The 24,811-nt window shown below is 45.1% G+C and overlaps 1 protein-coding gene across 1 annotated transcript in view; it reads right to left on the bottom strand.

The window, feature by feature from the left end:
- Positions 1 to 9,272: 9,272 nt before the first annotated feature.
- myripa (myosin VIIA and Rab interacting protein a) overlaps positions 9,273 to 24,811 on the bottom strand; it is a 41,698-nt gene continuing 26,159 nt past the window's right edge. Inside the window, exons 10-15 of the mRNA XM_056293794.1 lie at positions 22,188 to 24,299; positions 21,334 to 21,516; positions 19,635 to 19,796; positions 18,624 to 18,722; positions 18,447 to 18,507; positions 9,273 to 9,753 (exon numbers count right to left, since the gene is read on the bottom strand). Coding sequence (XP_056149769.1) covers positions 9,644 to 9,753; positions 18,447 to 18,507; positions 18,624 to 18,722; positions 19,635 to 19,796; positions 21,334 to 21,516; positions 22,188 to 24,299 — 2,727 coding nt within the window. The 3' untranslated portion in view covers positions 9,273 to 9,643. The remainder of the gene's footprint in view (positions 9,754 to 18,446; positions 18,508 to 18,623; positions 18,723 to 19,634; positions 19,797 to 21,333; positions 21,517 to 22,187; positions 24,300 to 24,811) is intronic.

The raw sequence follows: 24,811 nt of genomic DNA, 5'->3' as shown, positions 1-24,811 counted from the left end.
CGTCACTGACTCCAAGTGTCGCACACGATGACACACACATGCATGCTCACATAGACGCACACCTACACACACTGCTCATTCACTGAACATCATGCTCTCACCTGGACAAACTCCATAAAGCTCTACAACAGCCGTCTTACCCATTGGTACCTCTACCTGCAACCTTTCAAGTTTGCCATTCAACACAGATCAGATTTGATGGATGGGAGAGCTTGGTCTGCTGCGTCCTGTGGGCCCAGGGACCAAGGCCCCGCCTGGAGCTGCGTCCAAGGAGGAAGCACCGAGGGGGGTCTGACAGGATGTGGAAGCAGGACAGGCTAAGCTGCCCCATGCAGACCGGCAGTTCCGATAACACTAAGGGCGTTCTGGCGGTGGCCTCGCCTAGCGTTGACTGTTTTTGGTGTTGTTGTGTGGAGTGCGGGGAGATGTGCTGAGGGTGTCTGGCTGGGAGAGCTGGTGTTGGATCAGCTGGGCTGGGAGAGCGTGGTCTGCTGCGTCCGGTGGGCCCAAGAACCACAGCCCTGCCCGGAGCTGTGCCCAAAGAGGAAACACCGAGGGCCATCTGACAGGATGCACAAGCGGGGCAGGCTAAGCTAACTGCTAGCCCTTGCTGACCAGCAGTTCCGACAGTCATCCTGGCTGGCGTTCGTTCTCTTGGACAGTGATTTTTTTTTTTGTGGCTTAGTTTGGATATGTGTTCTAGTTTGGATATATGTGTTCTTAGCTTGGATATATGTGTTCTTAGTTTGGATATATGTGTTCTTAGTTTGGATATATGTGTTCTAGTTTGGATATATGTGTTCTTAGTTTGGATATATGTGTTCTAGTTTGGATATGTGTTCTTAGTTTGGATGTGTTCTTAGTTTTGATATATGTGTTCCAGTTTGGATATATTTGTTCTGGTTTGGATATGTGTTCTTAGTTTTGATATATGTGTTCCAGTTTGGATATATTTGTTCTGGTTTGGATATGTGTTCTTAGTTTGAATACATGTGTTCCAGTTTGGATATATGTGTTCTAGTTTGGATATTTATGTGTTCTTAGTTTGGATATATGTTCTTAGTTTGGATATATGTGTTCTTGTTTGGATATATGTGTTCTAGTTTGGATATATGTGTTCTTAGTTTGGATATATGTGTTCTAGTTTGGATATATGTGTTCTTGTTGTTTTTGGATATGTGTTTTAGTCTTTGTGTTGCACTGCTGTGGGCTGGGGGAAGCGATATGTCGTTTCATTTCATGTATGCAAGTACATGAAGTGAAATGACGAATGTTCTTTATTCCTGATGTGATGTCATCAGTTATGGTGAGAGGGGCTTTGCATAGTTAAGAGGGCGTCCGTAAGGGTGGAGGAGTCGGAGTTCGTTTGTTTAGAGGAAGTAACAGCTACTTTATTTTGGTACAGTGATTGTAGTACTGTTGTAAATTGTATATGGAGTTTTTTCTCCTCTCAAACTTTCCCCCCCCTATTTTTAAATATATTTTTGCCACTGATTACTGGCAGATTATAATCTGTGCTTTCAGGAAGTGAGCACAATAAACCTCAACCATCACTCTACCTGCAACTACCCCTATGTTTTTTTTCCTTTTTTTTAATCTAAGAGGGTAGAGGCAGAATCCCATCAGAAGAAAGTACTAAGATACAATGTCAAGATACTTTATACGTTTTGTTGTCTTACTATTCCTGTCTTTGTCTCTCTAGCAGCCAGCCGAACACCCCGAGGGACAGTTTGACTGACCAGAACTCCAGGTTTGATCTCTACGACTGCACGATAAAAGTGAGTACACAACACACACCTCATATGACATACCTGCCCGCCTCCATATACATCTGATGGTGAAAAAATATTCTGTTTGTTCCATTCTAGGGCACAAATCATGGGAGTGAATCAGAGTTTTCATTCTTCAACAAGTTATACGACTCAAACCAAGAAAAAAACAGTCCCACAGAGGTAACATCCTACGCTTGACGGAATTTGCCATGTGCTCACACAACACTACAAATTCAGTTATTTCAGCATTTGAACCAGAACAACATTCAGATGATGAAGACACTTCGCGAAGGATAACATAATAGATTTCTTTCATCACATTTATTCATCTACCATTCATTTGCAATTCGCATAAAACTAATTGACCATGATCAGTTTGTGAATGACTCCTGTATACTTGCCCATGTTTTTTTTTAGCTCTATTAAAAACCAATTGCCGTCTTAAGGTGTCAAAGTGATTCATTTCATGGAGGTTTTTATCTGTGCAATCCTTTGCAAGTGGAGAATTAAACAACTTGTTAGTCCAGTCCTGTCCAGCATTCCCTTGAGAACACCACAGTGCAGCTCTTTCAAAAGTACATGTATTTGTTCCTGATTATACACAGACTCGAGTTACAAAGTGTGTCAGCACAGTAGTAGACTCGTATTGAGAGCCACAACTTCTCTTTCTCTCCGTCTCTTGCTTCTCCATCTCACTCTCCCCCACACACACACACACACATACAAACACACACACACACACACACACACACACACACACACACACACACACACACACACACACATACTTGTGTACACGCAAACAAACACACTTACAGCCCCCTCAACCATGTGAGACATGTCACACTCCATGACTCCACTGGATACTCAAGGAAACCAATGCTACTGCAGACAAGTTAGCACACCACAAACACACGCACACACGCGTGCATGCACACTCGCACATAAACACACACACACACAGGCCACTAAGACTCATTTCTTCCTTGCACTGATTTGTTTATCTGAAGGGATAATGAAGAAGGGGAGAAAAGACAAAACTTTGTAACCAAATAATGGTTTCGACCACTTTCTTATGTTATTACTCCAACGGTATTTTTATTGTAGTTTCAGACTTTTCTTTACAGGTGATGCATCCTATTAAGTTACATATTCTACCTATCCTCCCATTTACAGGAAAGACCTTGTCGTAAACTGTACAATGAAAATATGGCATTGTGCACTATACAGACGGCTTAGACTGCTAACTGGTTTTATTTACAGCAAGGGTACTGCCATTCTGTATTTTGCCCCTCCAGAGACCCAAAAACGGATCCAGTTCAATCAGGGGCTGTAAGTTCAACCTGGATTCAAACAGCTGAACATAAATTCAAACGGGGCGATGAAGGGCTTTAGAAATACGTTTCACTTGACTTGATTCAGGTCTGGCGGGGGAAACCCAGGAGGCCGAGAGAGTGGCTGATTTTCTGGCGCCCTTCAGGACTATCGACACAAGTCCTTTTTTCCAGGCCTGGGAATCGGCAGGTACCTCCCGGTTTGATATTTCAACCATATTTAATGCCGATTCGATACATATTGCGACCCCCCCCCCCCAGGTAGGGGGCTACTTGAAATGTAGGACCAGGTTGTTTTGAGGAAAGTGCAGCAGGGTGTGAAAAGGGCCAGTGTTCCGTTGTAAAAGCCTGACTTGGACTTCACGCCGCTCACTTGGCACAGACGCTTCTGTCAACTACGCGTAAGAACTGACAACATGTGGAAAACAGTCCACTGGAAAAAGCCGAAAGTGAAGGCGGGACACATTCAGGCACACTTCGCCAGGCAGCGACCCCCTTCCGCTCTCAGCGCCTCTGTGTCAGCGGAGAAGCAGCTCGTGATGGGCTCTTGAACCTGCGTGCTGTGTACGAGAGTCGAGACGTGCATTAGATTTGGCAGATCACGACACGCGCCGGTCCTTTATCACGGATGTTTGCGTTTGGTTTTCCAGAGCGAGGCTTTTTGAATTGACGACTGTAAAAGTGCGCGCGGTGGCGTCAGTACTACGGAAGCTGCGCAGGACAATTGCGCTTCTTCTTTTCCCCCTTTTGACTTTTCCTGTGTCGTTTCATACCCATTTGAAAGGATGGCGATGGCCGTAGCAATGCTGCTCCATCTCCTTGCAGGATCCGCCATTTCTCTCCAGTCTCAAGTAGACAACCATTTAAATCCTGCAAATGGTAAGTAAGGAGAAAAGTTACCATTAGACACTTTAATACAGGGGTGGGTAGTCTTATCCAGAAAGGGGCCAGTGTGGGTGGAGGTTTTTGGTCCAGCCAAGCAATTACACACCTGTGTCTCCTAATCACGTTCCTCAGCAAAGACTCTACTGGTTGGTTAGTGGGATCAGGTGTGTAACTGCTTGGTTGGAGAAGAAAAAACCTGCACCCACACTGGCCCTTTCTGGATAAGATTGCCCACCCCTGCTTTAATAACCTCCTGTTGATTGATATTGTTAATATTATATCGTTATTGTTATAGTTGCTGTTACATAGAATAAGATAACTACAGGACAGTCTGCAAAAGGTATGTTCAATATAGCATCTTGGTACTCGTGCAACTGAAATCTTGCGTCTTGGTACATTAGCTACTGAAGACTGCTGACTATTACAATGGAGGATTGCACAATGAAAGGACCCTGATGCTTTGCACAAGTTGCAAACACAGGAAATCTATGAAATTCAAATATTTATATATACATTCCCATTCACTCAACGCTCAACTCCTAAACAATGATTCAGGTCAAGTGCATCTTTTTTTTTTTTACAAAAAAAAATCATTATTAGTGTTTGGGAGATGTTCGCATCAATGTACTACTCTAATTCTATTTTATAAGCTGTTACCTATGTAAATGATGGAGGTAAAGTCAGATTGATATTGCATATCAGTCTTTCCATCTCCATTTCACATCTGCTCCATTATGTCATCCGGTGTTAAGATAGAAGGAACTAAATTAAAACGATGGAGAGCCTCTGCTCACATGACACTGGCATAACTGAATGGTCATCAGTCTTCTGCAGTCACAGGGCCAATATATGTGACGCACTCGGAAATGTAGACACAACACCCTGCCCTGCCGCTGCCCTACATAGACCGACCGGGTCTTGGGCCAGTTGGTGTGAAGAATGCCAGGCATGCCCTCGCCCCCTGCTGTGAAGGAGAGCGTCAGGACACACTGTTGTCAATGGAAGGCAGTATAATGGACCATGTGTATTTGTCACATGGTCCAATTGTTTTTGTCCTGGTGCATGTGATGAGGATTGCTCAAATGTTTAAAATAGCCCAGAGAGGTCATTCATGTTCCTTTATAGCAGGTTCCTTTGCTTTGAGATCCTATTGAGAAACCCATTACTCATTCTGTAAGAGATGATGTCCTCAAGATTTTGCGTTTGAAACATTTGTGACTTTTCTGGAGTGCAAAGCAAATATATATCTTTAAAAAACATTGGGAGTCCTTATTGAAAGAGATAAAAAAAACTAAGCACACCATCAATATATCTTCTCTGCAAATTTTAGGGGTGTATCATACTGATACGCAGGGGCTGGCTCCCTCCAAGAGAAGGTTGGACGTAGTCATGGAGGACTACAAGCCCAGAGAGCGGAGATGGGCATCCCGGCCGAAGCCTGGGCCCTCTAACTGGGCCAGTGACAAGAGGGGCCACCACCGAGACCAGCACCAACCAGAGGACACAGACCATGACATGCTGACAGAGGACGGACATGAAAACTCTTCACAGATTGTGGTAGTTTTAATGTGCTGTCAAAGCTTGTTCGAAATCAACAGCTACAACATAAAAGCAAGCTATGTGTATCTACTGATGGCTCATCAGTAACAGTATTTTTCTTGACAGGACAACGATCACGTCTATTATACCTCCAAGATCTATGGTCCTGGAGAGCCTGCCAGTAAAGAGCTGTGGGTGGACATTGATGAGTCTGAGGTAGACAGCTGGAGGGTTCACGGGTTCCTGCCAAGCACCCACAGACAAGCAGCGGTATGAAACCGGTCCATGAGCGAGTGGTTTATTAAATGGCCAGTGTAGAAAAAGTAAGGGAGCATACAAAACAGGGTTGGTGTTAATTCCATTTGAGTTTTTTTAACATGGGCTCTCAGGGAATGTTTAGGCATATAAACATTATTCCATCCACCGTATAAAGAGATTATTTTGAACAGAGATGCTGTCAGGATTGTCTGAGCTTGAATTTCCACTTCCATCTTGAACTGACACATCAGGGCAGAACATTGAATTGACAACAAAACAAAAAAAAGACAACAGTATGGAGGAGATAATGAAATTAAGAGCCTTGAGATTAGAATAGAGACGTTTGAAAAAGTGTTCGAACTTGATGCTATCCCTTGATAATCACCACATTATTGTTGTTGTACTGAACAGTGGTTGTCATTGGTACCATGCTGATAATAGCGGTCTTTGTGTTCTTTGTCCTAGAGAGTGAATCTTTCCTTCAACTTTCCCTTCTATGGCCATATATTGAAAGAGATCACAGTGGCAACTGGAGGTGAGGCCTCTTCTACTGCACACAACTATACTGTATTTTTTCCCCAACAATCGACGTATGAAATTGTTTGTCCTTATTAATAATCTGCATTATTTAAAAACGGAACATTTTCACATCCTTTAGTGCAAAGCTGCGATCGCATTTTTTGCACATTTCTAATCCACTTCTAGAGACTCACCTTTAGCGCCTTAGCTTGGCACTTTAGCATATAGAAAGCTACAGGACAGGTACTGAGAGCTCTGTTAAAGGACTATTTTCATTTGGACCAAAATATAGGTTAGTTCGAAAGGGGTCACAGAGGACATGGACAAGATGTTGATTTTGTCTGTCTCTCGACAATATCTTTGTGTAATTTTCAAACGTTTGTGTTTTCACCTCCCAGGTTTCATTTACACCGGAGACGTCATTCATAGGATGCTAACAGCCACTCAGTACATTGCCCCTCTTATGGCCAACTTTGACCCCAGCCTTTCCCCAAACTCCACCATATTTTACTATGATAACGGTAAGACAAAGGGAACATTTAGCACAATCCTTTACTGTGCAAAGATTTACTGGTATGACCAATGGGTACCACTTTACAATGAGGCATACTTTATAAAGTGTTAATAAGCAGTTACCGTGTTGGGAGTCCACATTTTTGTCCCCCTCCCCTTTTCTCCCCAATTGTACCTGGCCAATCACCCTGCTCTCTGAGCTGTCCTGGTCACTGCTCCACCCCTTCTTCCGATCTGGGGAGGGCTGCAGACAACCACGTGCTAACTCCGATACATGTGGAGTCGCCAGCCACTTCTTTTCACCTGTAACGTGCATGGATAAATAGACTCACTAGCCCTAAGCTAATGGGTGGGACCCTTTAGTTGACTGGTTAACGTAGTCGCCCATGGTACAGGAGACCCGGGTTCACGTCCTGGCTGTGGCAGTTCCCGGCTGCCCCCTGAATTCACTATATTGGTGTCAGAAGTGGGATGGTGAGACCTTGAGGCCATCGGAAGCATGTGCACCCAGAGGCATGAGGGAGCTGATATGCTGAAGCACGAGAACGCGCTTCTCGAAGGAGGGGGGTAGTGTAACATGCATGGATAAATAGACTAGCTAGCCCTTGGCTAATGGGTCGGACCCTTTAGTCGACTGGTCAACATAGTCTCCTGTGGTGCGGGAGACCCGGTTTTGTGTCCCGGCTGCCCCCTGAATTCGCTACACACCTGAGTGACGATTTTCGCCAGGGGAACGTAGCGTGGGGGAGGATCACGTTACTCCGAACAGGCACCCTGACCGACCAGAAGAGGTGCTAATGCAGCAACCTCATACCCACATCCGGCTTCCCACCTACAGGCACAGCCAATTATATCTATAGGGATGCTTGACCAAGCCGGAGGTAACACAGGGATTTGAACCAGCGATCCCTGTGTTGGTAGGAAATGGAACAGACCACTATGTTACCCAAATGCCCTGGGAGTCCACATTTTATCAGTAAATGAAAGTCTCAATAGACATTGTCTTTCAACAATGTGACTGGTGAGGACTGCCGATTACCATCTCCACGAGCAGCATACAAATAACATGCCTTGAAAATGTTCCGCATACATACGCGAAGGTGGATATTAGTGCACTAGCAACAGCAACTGCAATTATGATGGTTTAGTTTAGGATTAAGTTAAGGTACTTTAGGGTTAAGGTCAGGTAATGGTTAAATTTAGTATGATTAAGGCTAGGCAATGGTTCGGCTAACTTGATTTAATCATGTGGTTTCCAAGAGAATACCTATGGCGACTCTCCCTACATGGACTCCCAACTTGGCAACCCAAAAAGTAATTTTATTAACACATTATAATGCCTTATTTCTGATTTACAACATTTCAATTGAGTTACTGTCAATAAAGTAGTTAGTAGCCACTTATAAACCCTTCATGAGATATGCCTTATTGTAAAGTGCCACCAACAAATGTGATTACAAGAAGAAATGTGTGTTAATTGTGACCGTGTGTTTGCTGTGTATTCATTTGTGTCTGTCATTGTATACTGTGTGGTTTCCTGTATACGTGTGTGTATACTTGTGCACCTGTGGAATATGTCTGGGCCAGGCACGGCGTTGGTGGTTCAATGGAGTCGGGTCCATCTGCAGGACAGCTTCAGTCTGGGAGCCTTCACCTTCCAGGTCACTCTGCACAGCGATGGACGGATCGTCTTCGCCTACAAAGAGGTAGTGATAGCTCTCCTCTTCTTCGTTTTCCTCCCTCCTTCCATGAGAAACCAATTTAACATCAAATATGCTATGGTCTCAGCTGTGTGTCTGTCTCCTCTCATAGGTTCCAGTGGACATTAGTGACATCAGTGCGGAGAATCACCCCGTCAAAGTGGGCCTCTCAGATGCTTTTGTGGTGCTTCATGAGCTAGAGCAGATCCCAAGTGAGCGGCAAAGAAGTTGTGCTTAAAGAGAAACTAAAGAGCAACTAAACCCAAAAATGATGGGTTCGTTTGATTTAGTTGCGGCAATAAATAAACTTTGGCATAACGATTGACTGTTAACGATGCTTGCTGATAAGCACACCTGAATCAAATGGACCCATCATTAATCGATTAGCTGTAGCTGTATTTATCCTGCTATGCTTACATCACTTGGTCCAAAGAACAGCCCAGTACATAGAGATGGGTTTTCACCATTACATGGTAGCAAACTCTCAAAAATGGTGTAGGGTTCAGTTGCTCTATAAATGTGACTAATTTCCACATAGTACACAGGAAAGCTCCAATAGTACACAGAAAAACTTCAATCTTCACGTCACCTTTGTAGTAGTTGAGACAATCAACCTTGGATCTCCAACGGCCCAAGTTTCATAAAAAATTTAACATCGTCATAACCTAAATGATGCCAATACCATAATCCCGGTTGCAGTTAATGCATGAAAACATCCAAAGTTAAAAGGTGTTATTCTAGTGACAATCATATTAATCAAAGATTTCAGGTTCTGACCAATGTTTACACCATCATATTCTCTGTGCATTGCTTCAGATGTTCGAAGGAGGACCATCTATGAGTATCACAAAGTCAATATCCTGAAGTCTAAGATCTCCAACTTTACAGCTATTGCGATTCTTCCCCTCCCCAGTAAGTTTTCTTTGTGTGTTGGATGAATGTGCAGAAATGGGGCTAAGTGTGGCAAAGTGGGTTGACTGAGTGCAGAGAGACCCTTAAATCCACCATCATTGATTCTAATCCAATCTATAAAACACACTGCCACTACACCTAATCTATCAGTTTTAACTCTTATTTCACTAGCAAGGACCACACCATCAACTCAATCCGTTTAAATTATCTGTTAAAGAAAAATTATTGATGTGCATAGTTCTTGTAGTTCTTCTGCTTGCTGACTGCATTGTGGGGAAGCTTCGAAGGGAATCCGCCGTAGCACCCGGGCAACGATGGACCCTATGAAGGGGAGGAAGCAGAGGAAGAAAAAGAGAGAAATAGGGTGGAAGGGAGGGGCGCAGAATACAAGAGCGGAAGCGGAGTAGAGGGTTAGGTGGGTATTTATAGGAATGCCAGAAGTGGCACGGTTGAGGTGTGGTCCTGCTCCTGAAGCTTCACTAGGTAAGCTTCAATTAGCCGGTCAAGAAGCTAGCAATGCCAACTTGTACATATTTAGCCATCTAAGCTGTCAGTTAACTGGAAATGTATAAATAATTAACCGGTTTAATGCAAACAGGCTTTAAGAGAGACTGGCAGCTAGGATAGCATGTTAGCTATACTAAAGGATGGTCTGTACCAGTGGTGGCTGGTGCTAAAAAATTTGGGGGAGTGCAGTTTACCTTGGCGCAGCACACCTGACAGCTGCTTTAATGTCCACACAGTCACAGAGTTATTAAGAAGGACAATGTAGCCTATACATTTTATCAGGGTTCGTAGACGGTGGATGATTGACAGTCGAGACGAGGCGTCATGGTGGGTGTGAACATGATTGACAGACACGAGAATTGTTCAATCACATTAGATCAAAAAACATTAAAACAATACAAATTCGCTGCCAATAAAAGTAGGAGTGTCTGGGGTGCACAGAACTGCGCCCCATGGAAAATCTGAAGAAACCAATCAGACAGCAGCCTCAGGACACCTTACCACAAGTTTGAGGGCTTACATAAGGTATCATTTGGCCAGCACCCCTCACCCAGGAAGTATATGTATTCAGAGAGAAATCAACCAAATACCATTTGGAACCAATATTTAATGGCTGCTGACAGGCGCTCACAGACTAAAAAAACACTTTATTTCATAATTATTTTCATTATACAACTAAATTATATTTAACATGCTTAAGTAGATTTTAATCTCTTGATATTTGAAGGGGGCAGTGCCCCAACGCCCTGTACTGGCCAGCTGCCACTGGTCTGTACATACATAGTCTCATCCCTCACATTTAACTTATAAAATCATTAAGATTCACTTTAACTATATATTTATGCATTGTTTTGCATAATTGTGTCAACATCTATTGCTACATTTAGTTGATATTGTAAATCTGTTACTGCTTATGTACTCTGTCCACTCGGCCCCTATTGCAAGTTCGTCTGTCCTGGAAGAGATATTCCTCCTCTACTGCTCTTTTCTGTGGAGTTTCCCCTCATCTGAATCGAGGATCTAAGGATAGGAGGTGTCATACAAAATGTAATGTCATTGTAAAGCTCTCCGAGATTAAACTGCGATTCAGGGCTGTACAAATGAATTTGACTCGACTTGAGTCCACTCTTCATTCTTTTTATTCTTGCTTCCCAGCATGTCTCCAGTTCTCCAGCTGTGGACCATGTGTCACCTCTCAGATTGGCTTCAACTGTAGCTGGTGCAGCCAGCTACAGAGGTAAAGTGTCATCTTTTAAGTGTGATTAAAGACCCAGGTGTTTTGTTAACTCATACACTTTGAGATTGGGACGTTAAGGCTTTTCATGTATATATTTCAATGCTTTTCTGATCACAGCTACTTCTTTATTAGGTGCTCAAGTGGCTTTGATCGCAATCGCCAGGACTGGGTGGACATGGGATGCCAGGAGGAGGTGTGTATCATTTCAGATGAAACTACATTTATTCAGCTGTCACAGAACTTGGCATCAGTTATACCTCTCTACATTAGAAAGTAAACTAGGGTGTCAGGGTAGCGTAGCGGTCTATTCTGTTGCCTACCAACACGGGGCTCGCCGGTTTGAATCCCCGTGTTACCTCCGGCTTGGTCGGACGTCCCTACAGACACAATTGGCCGTGTCTGCAGGTGCGAAGCCGGATGTGGGTATGTGCCCTGGTCGCTGCACTAGCACCTCTTCTGGTCAGTCGGGGCACCTGTTCAGTGGGAGGGGGAACAGCATGATCCTTGTAAGCGCTATGCCCCCCTGGCGAAACTCCTCACTGTCAGGTGAAAAGAAGCAGCTGGTGACTCCACATGTATCTGAGGAGGCATGTGGTAGTCTGCAGCCCTCCCTGGATCGGCAGAAGGGGTGGAGCAGCAACCGAGATGGCTCGGAAGAGTGGGGTAATTGGCCGGGTACAATTGGGGAGAAAAAGGAGGAACCCCCCCCCTCAAAAAAAAGTAAACTAATTTTCCTTTTGCAGAGAAGGGATCCAAGGTGCGTCCCAATGACGGACAATGCAAACAGTGCATCCCGGAATCTAACACACGTAACTACGGCGGTCACTAAAACCACAGTGCAGCAAAGGAGCTCCAGCACCACCTCCAGTCCTCTCATCAAGCTCCTTACTGCCACCCACGCCCCGACGAGAGGCAGCACCACCGGAAGGACATTTTCCACACCTCAGCCTCCAACCAGCAAACCCACAGAAGGTCAGCGCATTACTCACTGCTTGACAAAAACATTAGAAGCAACACACAGTGAAGTTTAAACGCACACTATGCACGGCACGTTAATTATGCATGTTGTCTTTACACTTATAAACATGGTTGTCAGACTGTGAACTTCAGGCTATTTGTTAAGACTTGACTACAAACAGGGCACCACTACTCCTTTATAAAATCTCTGATAGTTACATCAAATTCATTCCCCTGTTGTGACTGTGTGCACCCACGCCTAAAACGACACCATTTCCTTTCCAGCCCTGACCAGTTTTAGTGCACGTCCGGGCAAATGTCAGCACCAGTATGGGCCTGTTGTGTTATGCAGACCCGGGGTTGTTTAAGAGGCTTTCAGACGCCCGGTAGCTCGAGGGTCAAGCGGTCAACTATTTCCCAGGACTTTGTGAGCTCAAAGCCAAGCGTATACAACGCCATGTTAAATACTGCATACTGTCCTCATCTACTGAAGGATTACTATATGTACGAGTGCATCCGTCTGTACCTCGGTTGGGCCGATGGGATGAATTTTTCTCCTTAGGGAGAGGATCTAAATAGCTCAGTGTTTACTGCATGGCACTGACGGTATCAGGAGTTAAATTCCCTCTGGATGAATTAGATTTCCCCTCAAAAGTCCCAGAAAAGAATCGCTAAAAATGTATGCCATCGTGGTTGTGAAAGACACTTTGGTTACTATGATGTTTACTGTGTCTTAAGTAAGTTTCTGTTTATCCCCAGATGAAACAAAGATTTCTCTGCATGTGGGTGAAGCCCGTAAGTTATTCACCATCACTTATTTATGCAGTTGTAAAACTGCTGAGACACGTCTTTGTATTGTTCAGCATATATGGTTTCTTTCTTTTTTTTTTAATATATTTCATTATTCCCACATATGCTTTATGGGTAATGCATGCAGACTGTAGCAATTGATATGACTGAAACTTCGATTTAAAAAGAAAAATTAAAGTTTTAATGCATATCAGCGTGACCGGTATCACTGAGTCTTGCCGTGACCTTGTTGCAGCAGCAGACGTGGGCACCACGGAGGAGAGCGAGGAGTGCCTGCAGACCGGCCTCCTGGTGGGCATCGTCATGGTCATAGTTATCCTGGCATCCGCAGTCCTGTTGACAGTCTACATGTACAACCACCCCACCTCCAGTGCCAGTCTTTTCTTCATAGAGGTCAGCTATCCAGCTTAGCTTTGAATTTGTTTTCAAGATCTGACTTGTTTGGCTGAAATATAATTTCTGTAATGTATTAGCGTTTTGGCAAAGGAAGGTACCCAGTTAACCCCATGGACAAGTTTGTAACATCAGGGGCGTCCGGGTAGCGTAGCGGTCTATTCCGTTGCCTACCAACACGGGGATCTCCGGTTCGAATCCCCGTGTTACCTCCGGCTTGGTCGGGCATTCCTACTGATACAATTGGCCGTGTCTGTGGGTGGGAAGCCGGATGTGGGTATGTGTCCTGGTCACTGCACTAGCGCCTCCTCTGGTCGGTTGGGATGCACCTTTTCGGGGGGGGGGGGGAATAGCGTGATCCCCCTGGCGAAATGCCTCAATGTCAGGTGAAAAGAAGCTGCTGGCGACTCCACATGTGTCAGGGGAGGTGTGTGGTAGTCTGCAGCCCTCCCTAGATTGGCAGAGGGGGTGGAGCGGTGATTGGGACGGCTCGGAAGAGTAATTGGCCGGGTACAATTGGGGAGAAAAATTAGGAAAAAATTTAAAAAAAAGAAAGTCTGTAACATCTGAAGTAGATGGTGTATGATGCTATAAATGCAATGAACTAGTAGATTCATGGTAGCTTCGCCTGATGGTCACCATTGTAACCATTTATGGGTCAGTGCATCAATCACTGAACATCTGAACAGGGTCTCTGAGTAAAAGCAAGCCCCGTATGCCTGCCAAGAGACATTTGTAGCTTGTATCCTTGGTTTCAGTGATTCATCCTTCCGAATCCATTATTCCATTAATTAACGAATCATTTTTTTCATTTGCTTTCCAACACAGAGGCGACCCACCCGTTTGCCAATCATGAAGTTCCACCGGCCCTCCAGGAACCCTTCCTACGCCGAGGTGGAGGCGGCGGCTGGGCAGGAGAAGGACAACACTGTGGTCATAGACCCCAAACAGGCTTTCATCATATCAGACAGGAGGGAGAGTGACCTGAAAGAAGGCTTCATAGTTCCCGATCAGAGGGAGCGCTTCTTGGTCTCGGAGAGCTCCTGACCAGAACTACGTATCCCACATGGCTTTGGGGTTGGAGCTAGTTGTCTATGTGTGGAAACATTTCTTTCTTGACTGCATTGACATTCTCTTCGGTTCATCTGTCTGTCAGCTTCATACCGAGGACAGTATTACAGCATGAAGAGATGAGAACTCCAGACTTCCGGTAGGAGATAATACGTAAAGTAAATTGTGCCAACAGAGACTCAGCTGCATGATTGTTTTTCCTTCAGCAAACCACAGACTCTAACTGGCGAGAGGAAAAGTGTGTTTAATGGGGGAGATCTCTAGCAATGTAAATAATCCTTTGGTCCGATGACGGGTATGTGTGAAGACACAGGCGTAATGGAGCAATAAATCGATTCAGATTGTTTTGTTCTACTCAGGAAATTCACCCACGCTCACGAGCAGCAACGCGAAGGGCGGGGCGGTGACGCTGTTGAATGTTTGTTTTGTGGACGTTCCTCCCAAAGGTGGCTGTTGTTTTTCCAGAATTCTCGAGTGTCGTTCCCACGCCTCCTTCAGAGGGAGGAATGTCATATTCGCATGCCATTTCCCCATCTCAAAAATACAGACTAAATTCCTCATGCTACGCCCACCTTCATCTACCTTAAGGGTGGCAGAGTGTTTTCAGCATCGTTTAGCTCGTTGAGTAATGTAGTTCCCGTACTTGCGCAATGATTTTTTAACTTATTATGTGTATTTACTTGTAATAAAAGCATAGAGACATGAAAAACTTACTAGTTTTTTATTGTACCCCAAACAGTAAAAGATTACATAGACCCAACGTCCTTTGAGCTAATGTATAATGTCCTATGTACCCAAAGATGTCATAACTAAAGTCAGCAGTTAATACTGGGCTCTGTGACAAATTATTGAGTCAAGACATATATAGTAATTTCTTTCCTAATACTCTGTCAATGTTAGAAGATTATTATAATGTGTTTTTGTTCACTAGCTTGTGTAGGTGGATTTTAATACGAGTTTCTCTACAGTTAACTGTGTTGCATTTTGCTCATAAATTTTGCACTTTGCTCATAAATGAGTGTAAAGGTTAACAATTGACTTTACTCTACGGCATATTCAAGATTAGAGTCTACAGGAGTGTTTCACTTCGAACATTTATCCATTTCTTTTCGCGTAGGTTTTTGATTCATCCTATCTTGTCAGGGTCCATGTGTCACTTCTCTTTTCTAAAAACAAGAACGCACCTCTGTTTAGTTTTATGACCACATGGTCCAGGAAGCATCTATTATAAAAACTGCATGTTCCAACAGTCGGAGTCTAACAAGTGGGATTTTCTGGAGTCCTTGAAAAGATGTGGGCTGAAGATGCGAGGTTTTCCCTCCGACAGTCGTGGCGTACAATACACATCGGTGCTGTCTTGTAGTCATTCGGGTGTGTTTAGTGCAGTGTAAAATTAAGGCAGGTAAACAGCCATCCAAACAGAATACTGAGAGAGTGGCCAGCGGGTTACCGGGTCCCAGGAGCAAGGCACTGCTGTGGTGGTAGATACTGCAAGAGTTGTTGGACAGGTCGGCTGTCGCGCCAGCCAGCCGGACTCAAGGCTCCTTGTCTTTTTATGACAGAAAGGAAGAGGGAAAGGGATGCATCAGTTTTTTTAGACACTAACTTCTTGTGTTGCCTCGTCGCAAACCAAACTCACCTGGTAGTCCAAGTGGACTAAAACAAATGCTACTATATATATATGTATAATCCAGTGAGTCTAGTAAATTCTTTGAGTCAGTACAAGCTTGTTTCATGCCATAAGCAACAGCTGATGATTGCTTATGGCGTGAAACAGGCTTGTACTGTCTAAAAGAATTTACTCAACTCACTGGATTTTATATCTATATGTATGTATATATATGTATATATATAGTATGTGTGTGTATATATATGTGTGTATATATATATATGTGTGTATATATATATATATATATATATATATATATATAAGATCGATGTAGGGAAAAAAACTTTAATACACTGCAGAACAAGCCTGTTTCATGCGTCACGCACTCATCAGCTGCCATGGTGGCTAAACAAAAAAGAAAAAAAAACACAGCCAATAAATACTACGTTGCCCCTAGTTACGGTGCACAGCAACCAATAGGAGGAGAGAAAACATTTGAAAAATAACTTCAGAAAGATTACAACCAATGGGGGAGGGACTGGGAACTAATTTTGAAAAAGCAAGGACTTAACGGGCCGGGGCACTGTTGAAAAAGCCTAACAATATAACATCCAATGGGGCACTTTACATATATCATATAGTGGAGTTGGGCTGGGGCACAGCTGAAAGAGCAGCCAGTTAAAATATAAAAATATAACATCTAATAAAGCATAACCGGCAAGAGAAGTTGAGAGAATAAAAAGGAAAATGTGTAGTATATTCGCAAACAATGGGCTAAAAATGTCAATTGAGGCCAACAAAAACCAAATTGACTTCGACCTTAGAAATAGTACATACAGGCCATACATGAAGCCCAACAATACACTGCAATACATCCACAGAGAAAGCCATCATTCATCCTCTATCTTGAAAAATATCCCAGTGAGCATAAATAAGACTCTCATGTATATCATCCAGCGAAGCCATCTTTAATGAAGCACCCCCCCATACCAAGAAGCCTTACAAAAGAATGGATATAATTTCAGGCTTAAGTACAACCCACCACCAATTTGCGACAGCAAGCAGCAAAAAAAAAAAAAAAACTGCAGCAGAAGGCGGAACATCACCTGGTATAATCCTCCGTACAGTGACCCCATGGCCTCTAATACTGGAAAACTATTTTCCCCCTTTTTCTCCCCAATTGTACTTGGCCATTACCCTGCTCTTCACATCCGGCTTCCCACCCGCAGACATGGCCAGTTGTTTCTGTAGAGACGCCCGACCAAGCCGGAGGTAACACGGGGATTCGAACCGCTGAGCCCCGTGTTGGTCGGCAACGGAATAGACCACTCCACTACCTGGGCATGAAAACTATTTTTCAAACTTTTGGACGAGTGCTTTACCCCAGACCATCAACTCAACAGGAACACAGTCAAAATTAGCTACAGCTGCATGCCAAATGTTCAGCAGGTTATATCATCCCACAATACAAGCAAGCATCATGACCAAGGCACAGACCCCCACAACGCAGCCAAACACCATCAACTGCAAGTGTCGTGGTATTTATCTATTGTCATGATTTATTTGTAAATCATGATTACAAATAAATCATGACAATAGATAAATACCACCCCCCCCCCAAATTGGACTGTTAGCGATCACGTGTTTTTGAAACGTTTGTACATTGCACATCTCCCTTCCCCATTGGACAATGTGCACGTGATGTGCATGATGAGGCAGTAGATGGTATGGCCTTCCTCAAGTAGTTTTATTGACAGCTGATGATGCTTATAGCATGAAACAGGCTTGTACTGTCTCATAGAGAATTTACTTGACTAACTGAATTATTTTGCTCCTTATTTGTTGAGCACTTTCCCTACCGTTGAGTGTTTCTTTTAACAAAGTTTATTTATTTATTTATTTGTTTGTTTATTTTTGGGATTTTTCCCTGTTTTTCTCTCCAATTGTATCCGGCCAATTACCCCACTCTTCCGAGTCATCCCGGTTGCTGCTCCACCCCCTCTGCCAATCTGGGGAGGGCTGCAGACTACCACATGCCTCCTCTGATACATGTGGAGTCACCAGCCGTTTCTTTTCACCTGACAGTGAGGAGTTTCACCGGGGGGACGTAGCACGTGGGAGGATCACGCTATTCCCCCCGGTTCTCCCTCTCCCCTGAACAGGTGCCCCGACTGAACAGAGGAGGCGCTAGTGCAAAGACCAGGACATATACCCACATCCAGCTTCCCACTCACAGACACAGCCAATTGTGTCTCTAGGGATGCCCGACCAAACCAGAGGTAACACAGGGATTCGAACCGCCGATTCTCATGTTGGTAGGTCAACGGAATAGACCACAATGCTATCCGGATGCCCGCTAATAAATATTTGTAAATACATATCAATACTTCATAACTTGATGATATTCCATCCAGGAATCCAGTCTCTTACCTGTTATTGGCGGTGCAGGTAATCGCCGCCTCAGTTGTCTCGAAGAGTCTAAGGTGATTGGCTGCAAAGAGACGCATACAAAAACCTGTTTTTTATGCTTGTCCAGGGTGCAGGACATAGACTGTTTGTTATAAACCTTCAGTGTGACATGTTTATCCGGGTTTTCTGAGACCGTACCATAATTGGTATGGTTCTGGCCTTAGTGAAGCGAGAATGCGGGTCCACGTTGAGGCCTGCGGTCTTCAAAGCAGCGATCCGGGCCGAGATGTTGGATATCTGCAACACCAATACAGCACAGAGAGGGAAAAGACACACACTTTAGCCCCCTTAGAGGTTGAAAATCAAACGTAGGGACACTTGGAGCAACGGCTGCATGAAAAATTGTGAGCAAATATTTTAAGTGTTAAGTGAGGCATCTTAATTATCATAAGGAAGTGGAAATTCTACTACTTCTTTTTTTTGTGGATTTTTTGTCCCCTTTTTCTCCCCAACTGTATCCGGCCAATTACCCCACTCTTCTGAGCCGCCCTGGTCACTCCTCCACCCCCTCTGCTGATCGGTGAGGGCTGCAGACTACCACATGCCTCCTCCAATACATGTGGAGTCGCCAGCCGCTTCTTTTCACCTGACAGTGAGGAGTTTCACCAGGGGGACGTAGCGCGTGGGAGGATCACGCTATCCCCCCAGTTCCCCCTCCCCCCTTTGAACAGGCATCCTGACTGACTAGAGGAGGTGCCAGTGCAGCGACCAGGACACACCCACAATCCAGCTTCCCACCTGCAGACACAGCCAATTGTGTTTGTAGAGATGCCCGACCAAGCCGGCGGGGGGTGGGGGGGGGGTGTAACACGGGGATTCGAACCGGTGATCCCCGTGTTGGTAGGTAACAGAATAGACTGCTACACTACCCGGACGCCCTCTTACTTCTATTAGTGTTTTTATTTGTTTGTTTTCTCTCGATTGTGACTGCAGGACAGCGGCAGGCGATACAGAATAATAAGAAGAGAAAGTTCTGGTGAGGTTCAGTCTTTGACTTGCCTAGGTGCATATCGGCGGAGAGCTCTGGGCAATTAAGTGATGCTTAGTTTATCACACTCTCTAACAAAGCCGTTGGATATGACATATCCATGGCATGGTATGATCTATACGGTAGTGTTCATCATAGTCCAGGGTTGGTTCCAAACCCACCTGCAGTTCAGACTGGTGAACCTTTGCGGCTGCTGACGCCACCTGTTCTTCAAGGAAGGACAGCTCTTTGTCGGATGTGGCACTGCTGATGCTCCGGGCACACTCCTCCAGATCACCCAGCTCTGTCTCCAGACCGTAAACCGTGCCCGCCGCCACATACACCTGCAGCATGTCCCATCAACCACAAATGAAGGATCTTACTCTGGATTGCAATGTCTGCCATTTTGAAAATGTTATCAATGTGGATTACTGTCAAAGTTGTTTGATAATTGAGGACACGCTGTCAAAAAGATAATGTAGATATTTTTAACGTCTGATAATTTGTAGAATAACAGAGGAGATTATTGGGTAATATCATCTGTTCTGTTGTCTATGTGTATAAGTGAAGATTAAAATTGACCCCGCTCTTCTTTACACTAAACTATCCATCCATCCATCCATCCATTATCCAAACTGCTTATCCTGCTCTCAGGGTCGCAGGGATGCTGGAGCCTATCCCAGCAGTCACTGGGCGGCAGGCGGAGAGAGACACCCTGGACAGGCCGCCAGTCCATCGCAGAGCTGACACATTCATACCTAGGGACAATTTAGTACGACCGATTCACCTGACCTGCATGTCTCTGGACTGTGGGAGGAAACCCACACAGACACAGGGAGAACATGCAAACTCCACACAGAGGATGACCCGGGACGACCCCGGGGCTCGAACCCCAGAGCTTCTTGCTGTGAGGTGACCGCACTAACCACTGCGCCACTACTGTACTGTAAACTATACTTGATAAATTTAAACCCCCCCCCTTTTCTCCACAATTGTATCCGGCCAATTACCCCACTCTTCCGAGCTGTCCCGGTCACTGCTCCACCCCCTCTTCTGATAACAGTGAGGGCTGCAGACTACCACATGCCTCCTTCGATACCTGTGGAGTCGCCAGATGCTTCTTTTCACCTGACAGTGAGGAGTTTTGCCAGGGGGACGTAGCGCGTCGGAGGATCACGCTATTCCCCCCCAGTTCCCCCTTCCCCCTGAACAGGCACCCCGACCAACCAGAGGGGGCGCTAGTGCAGTGACCAGGACACACACCCACATCCGGCTTCCCATCCGCAGACACTGTCAATTGTGTCTGTAGGGATGCCCGACCAAGGCAGAGGTAACACAGGGATTTGAACCGGCGATCCCCGTGTTGGTAGGCAACGGAATAGACCACTACACTACCTGGACACCCAACAAATTTATATTCTAATACACATCTTGGCAGCTAAGTAGTAATTCAATTCAAAGTGAGCAGATGTAGTTTGGGCATATTAATTGAGATTATATATATATATATAAACTATTCATCTTATCTAGTAATCCTGATTCAACAGTGTGGAGCACAGGAGAAACTCAGCAGACAGAGTTGTCCTGTATTTTTGTCTTACATATCACTTTATATTTCTTTATCGATGGAAACTCAGGGACATTTGTTAAACCAATTGGCTGGGTACAGTGTCTTTGTACTTTGTACTCCTTTCGGGTACTTGTAACTTTACATACTCTATAGTGTTGTATTCTACTATTGTGTTTCACTTTGGATAATGTGTCACATATGCATCAGAAATCAAATCAAGCCAAACAGATTGAGAAAGCACTTAAATAAGCTGCAAAATAAAAGTGGCGTTTGAATTGACCGTTAAGTAAAATGTATCCGGAGCCACTCGCCTTCTCCTCCAGTCTGGAGAACTGTTGGTCTAGTTTCTTGGGGTCCGTGTTGGGAGGCAGGGAGGGTTTGGGCTGAGGGCTGCAACGGTCTCCTCCTTCCACGCCCTGCAGCAACTCCTCCGTAGCATTCAGCACCTTCAGCATCTCGGTCGTGATGCTGCACAGGGACACCGCCGAGTACCTCTGCAATGCAAACGCGCACACAAACAACGCACACAATGCATTAACCGTGTATTCAATAGATTATGCATAAAAACTGTGCACTAATGCACACGGTGGAAACATAACGTGAATTGTTGACACGGTACATGTCGCGTAAGAAAGGAGGAAAGATAAGAAAAGATGTAAAGGTAAGCAGCAGTCTTGTATCGGCATACAGTAAGTACCATTCCGTCTTCACCAAAGCCAAACAAGATCATTTGTCTTTTGCGAAGCCATGTGTCAGTTCTCACCTGCTCCAGCAGAGTTGATATTAACTGTATTGTTTTGTCTAGTTCAGTGCTCTTTTCCTTGTGTGCAGAAACAAAGATCAGAAAAAAGAGAGGTCAGATAGAGAGAGAGAACAATGGATGTAAAGCAGTGTGAGTGAGTCATCGCTGTCTACTTGGTAAGTTGGAAGGAGGAAACATCAGGGCAGTGATACACAGGCCAGGTCTTCTGAAACCTCTAATGGGACACTAGTCATCCTTTTGCCATGAACATTTCAATATATTTGTGACCCTTTGTCCAACTTTGTTGCCTATTGATGCAATTTGCACATCTATATTTACCATTAATAGAGCAGCTTCATGTATCATCGCCCTCATAGAGGTCAGAACTTTGTCAAACATTTGCACTTGTTCTGCATTTCTTACTTTCTGGATCTCCTCAGGTGACAGTATGCCCTCCTGATCTGAGAGGGCGCCCTCTTCTTCTTCTTTGGTCCCTTTTGGTGGTTCATCCGATTCTCTCTCTTCACTCTCATTCTCCTCAGTGCCTCCAACACGATTTCCCTGCCTCTCCATCGTCTGCTCCTCTACCAACATCTCCTCTTGTGTCGCCTTCCTGTCCTGCTCGTCTTCCTCTTTGGTTCTTTTATACTCCACGCTGGCTCCATGTGTCTGCTCTGCTATCTCATTACTTGCAATGACAACCGAATGCACCATCTCAAGATCTGGCTGTGCATTTCTGTTTTCAGGATCTGGCTTGGTCTTCTGTTGTCTATTTTTCCTCAGGTTTCCACCAACATTTCCTTCATTTTCCTCTACTACACCCCCCTCTGTGCCTCCTGTTCCAACTGTCTCGTCATCTTCATTTCTCTCCCCCACCTCTAGTTTCTCACTACTTTCCTCTGGTTCCCAACATCTATCCTTCACTTTGTCAGCTAATGTATCTGTCTGCATCTCTTCCAGAGGCCAGCTGTACATACTGCTACTGATCATTCTGTCCGTTTTCACACTTTCTTCATCACGTCCTGCTTTTCCCCCCTTCCTGTTTTTGTCCGTTATTTCTTCTAACTGTCCTTCACTTCCATCCACCATCTCCACCCCTGGTTTATGTTGTAAAATGTTGAATTCTTCATGGACTCCTTTTTCGAGAGTGACTGAGGATGTCCTCCTCCTTCCAGTCTTGCCCTTGTCCTCTGTCTCTCTCTCTTCTTCACCCAGCGTGTTGGCCGTCATATCATTATGCTCCTCTGCCCTCCTTCCATCTTTATTCGTCACTGCTGTGACTCTTTCCTCCTCACATGTCTTCTCAGATTCCTCTTCCCCCATTTCATCTTGATTGACACCATCTACCCTTCGCTCATCTTGCATCACCGTCTCCGTGTGGCTCACTTCACCTCCATCTAGAGCCTCCTTTGAATCTGTTGCCCTCTCTCCATCTGACTCCAGTTCATCCTCAAAGTCAAACATCCTCATGTCAACGTCATCGATGCTTTCCCACCTCTCCTCCTGACTTTCTTCCCCGTCGTCCCTCTCCATCTTCATGTACCACAGCTCCGTCCTCTCCGCCGCATCCTCAGTCGCTATCTCCCCATCGTGGACTGCCCCCATGCTCTCCCCAGCTCGATCCAGCTCATCCTCCGTGGAGGAGAACTGGGAGGCGCTGACCAGGCTGGCCAAGTCGCGCACCTGGGCCCCCTGAACCATTTTCTCGGCCTCCATTTTCCAAAGGGTCTCTTCATCGATCACTTCTTCCTGCTCTTCTGCTCTGTCCTCCTCCTCACCCCCGCCGCTGCCCTCCACCTGGCCTGCTCTGTCTAGCTCGTCCTCGGTGGATGAAAACTGGGCAGCGTTGACTTGGCTGGCCAATCTGCACACCTTTAAGGCCAGCTCCTCTTTCTTTACATCCTCTGCTGCTCCCCTACCCCTGTGTCCATCAGAGAGGCCCACTCGGTCCAGCTCATCCTCGGTGGATGAGAACTGGCTGGCCTGGACCGCTCTCTCTAGCCGCTGTAGTTTAAAGGCAAGCTCTTCCATGTCGCCCTCCCTCCATTCTTGCCCATCCGCTGTCATGTCTTCCTCTTGTAAATCTCTCTCACTCTGGTCCACTCCCTCTTGTTCATCATCAGTGGACAAGAAGTATTCGACCTGCATTCCCAGTTTGTATCTCGTCTCCTCCTCGTCCCCCATGTTTTCTCTGCCATCCTCCACTCTTCCGCCATCCACATCAATGCCCATATTCTCAAGTGCCTTATCTTTTTCCGTAGCCCCTGTCCTCCTCTTCTCCGTGGGTCCATCACTGTCTCCCCGTCTATCAAGTTCATACGGTTGGGAAATGCTGACGGCCATGCCGGCTATCTCTTTTAGTTTGAACGTCAGCTCCGGGTCAGCTTGCTTTACTCCACCTTCGGTAATGTCGTCTCTAAGGTCAAAAGGCTCAGGGGTAACGGTCTCAGAGGTCAGCGTGTCAGGGGTGACGGCGTCAGCAGCATGCTGGGATTGGTTGTCCCCGAGTGTGTCCAGAAATCTGTGGTCGTAATCCTGTAAGTTTGAGAAGGAATAGTTGAGTATTTTTGGGCATTAAACATGAGTAAATAGATGAAGAAAAAAAAAGACCATTCTAAAATGTACTTACACTAAGCGTATTATTTTCCCAAATATCCCTTGTGAAGAACTTCTTACAGACTTGTTTTAATCTTTCACTTAAAGCTGCTACGTGTAGTTTTTTACCGATTATTCATCAGTCTCAATTTAATTCATATGTCTCTATATTAAAAATGAAAAAAAAGAAGAAGACAGCCACTATATTTGACTTTGTATCCTTACAATGAATGTGTTCTCTGCATCTATCCCATCCTATGGTATAGGAGCAGTGGGCAGCTGCAGCGCCCGGGAACCAACTCCAGTTCTTCTTTCCATTGCCTTGCTCAGGGGCACAGACAGGAGTATTAACCCTAACGTGCACGTCTTTTTGATGGTGGGAGGAAACTGGAGCACCCGGAGGAAACCCACGCAGACACGGGGATAACATGCGAACGCCACACAGAAAGGAC

This window comes from Lampris incognitus, chromosome 14 (assembly GCF_029633865.1).
Source record: "Lampris incognitus isolate fLamInc1 chromosome 14, fLamInc1.hap2, whole genome shotgun sequence".
NCBI lineage: Eukaryota > Metazoa > Chordata > Actinopteri > Lampriformes > Lampridae > Lampris > Lampris incognitus.
The sequence above is the reverse complement of the archived record's forward strand: the minus strand, read 5'-3'. Positions and strand labels throughout refer to the sequence as shown.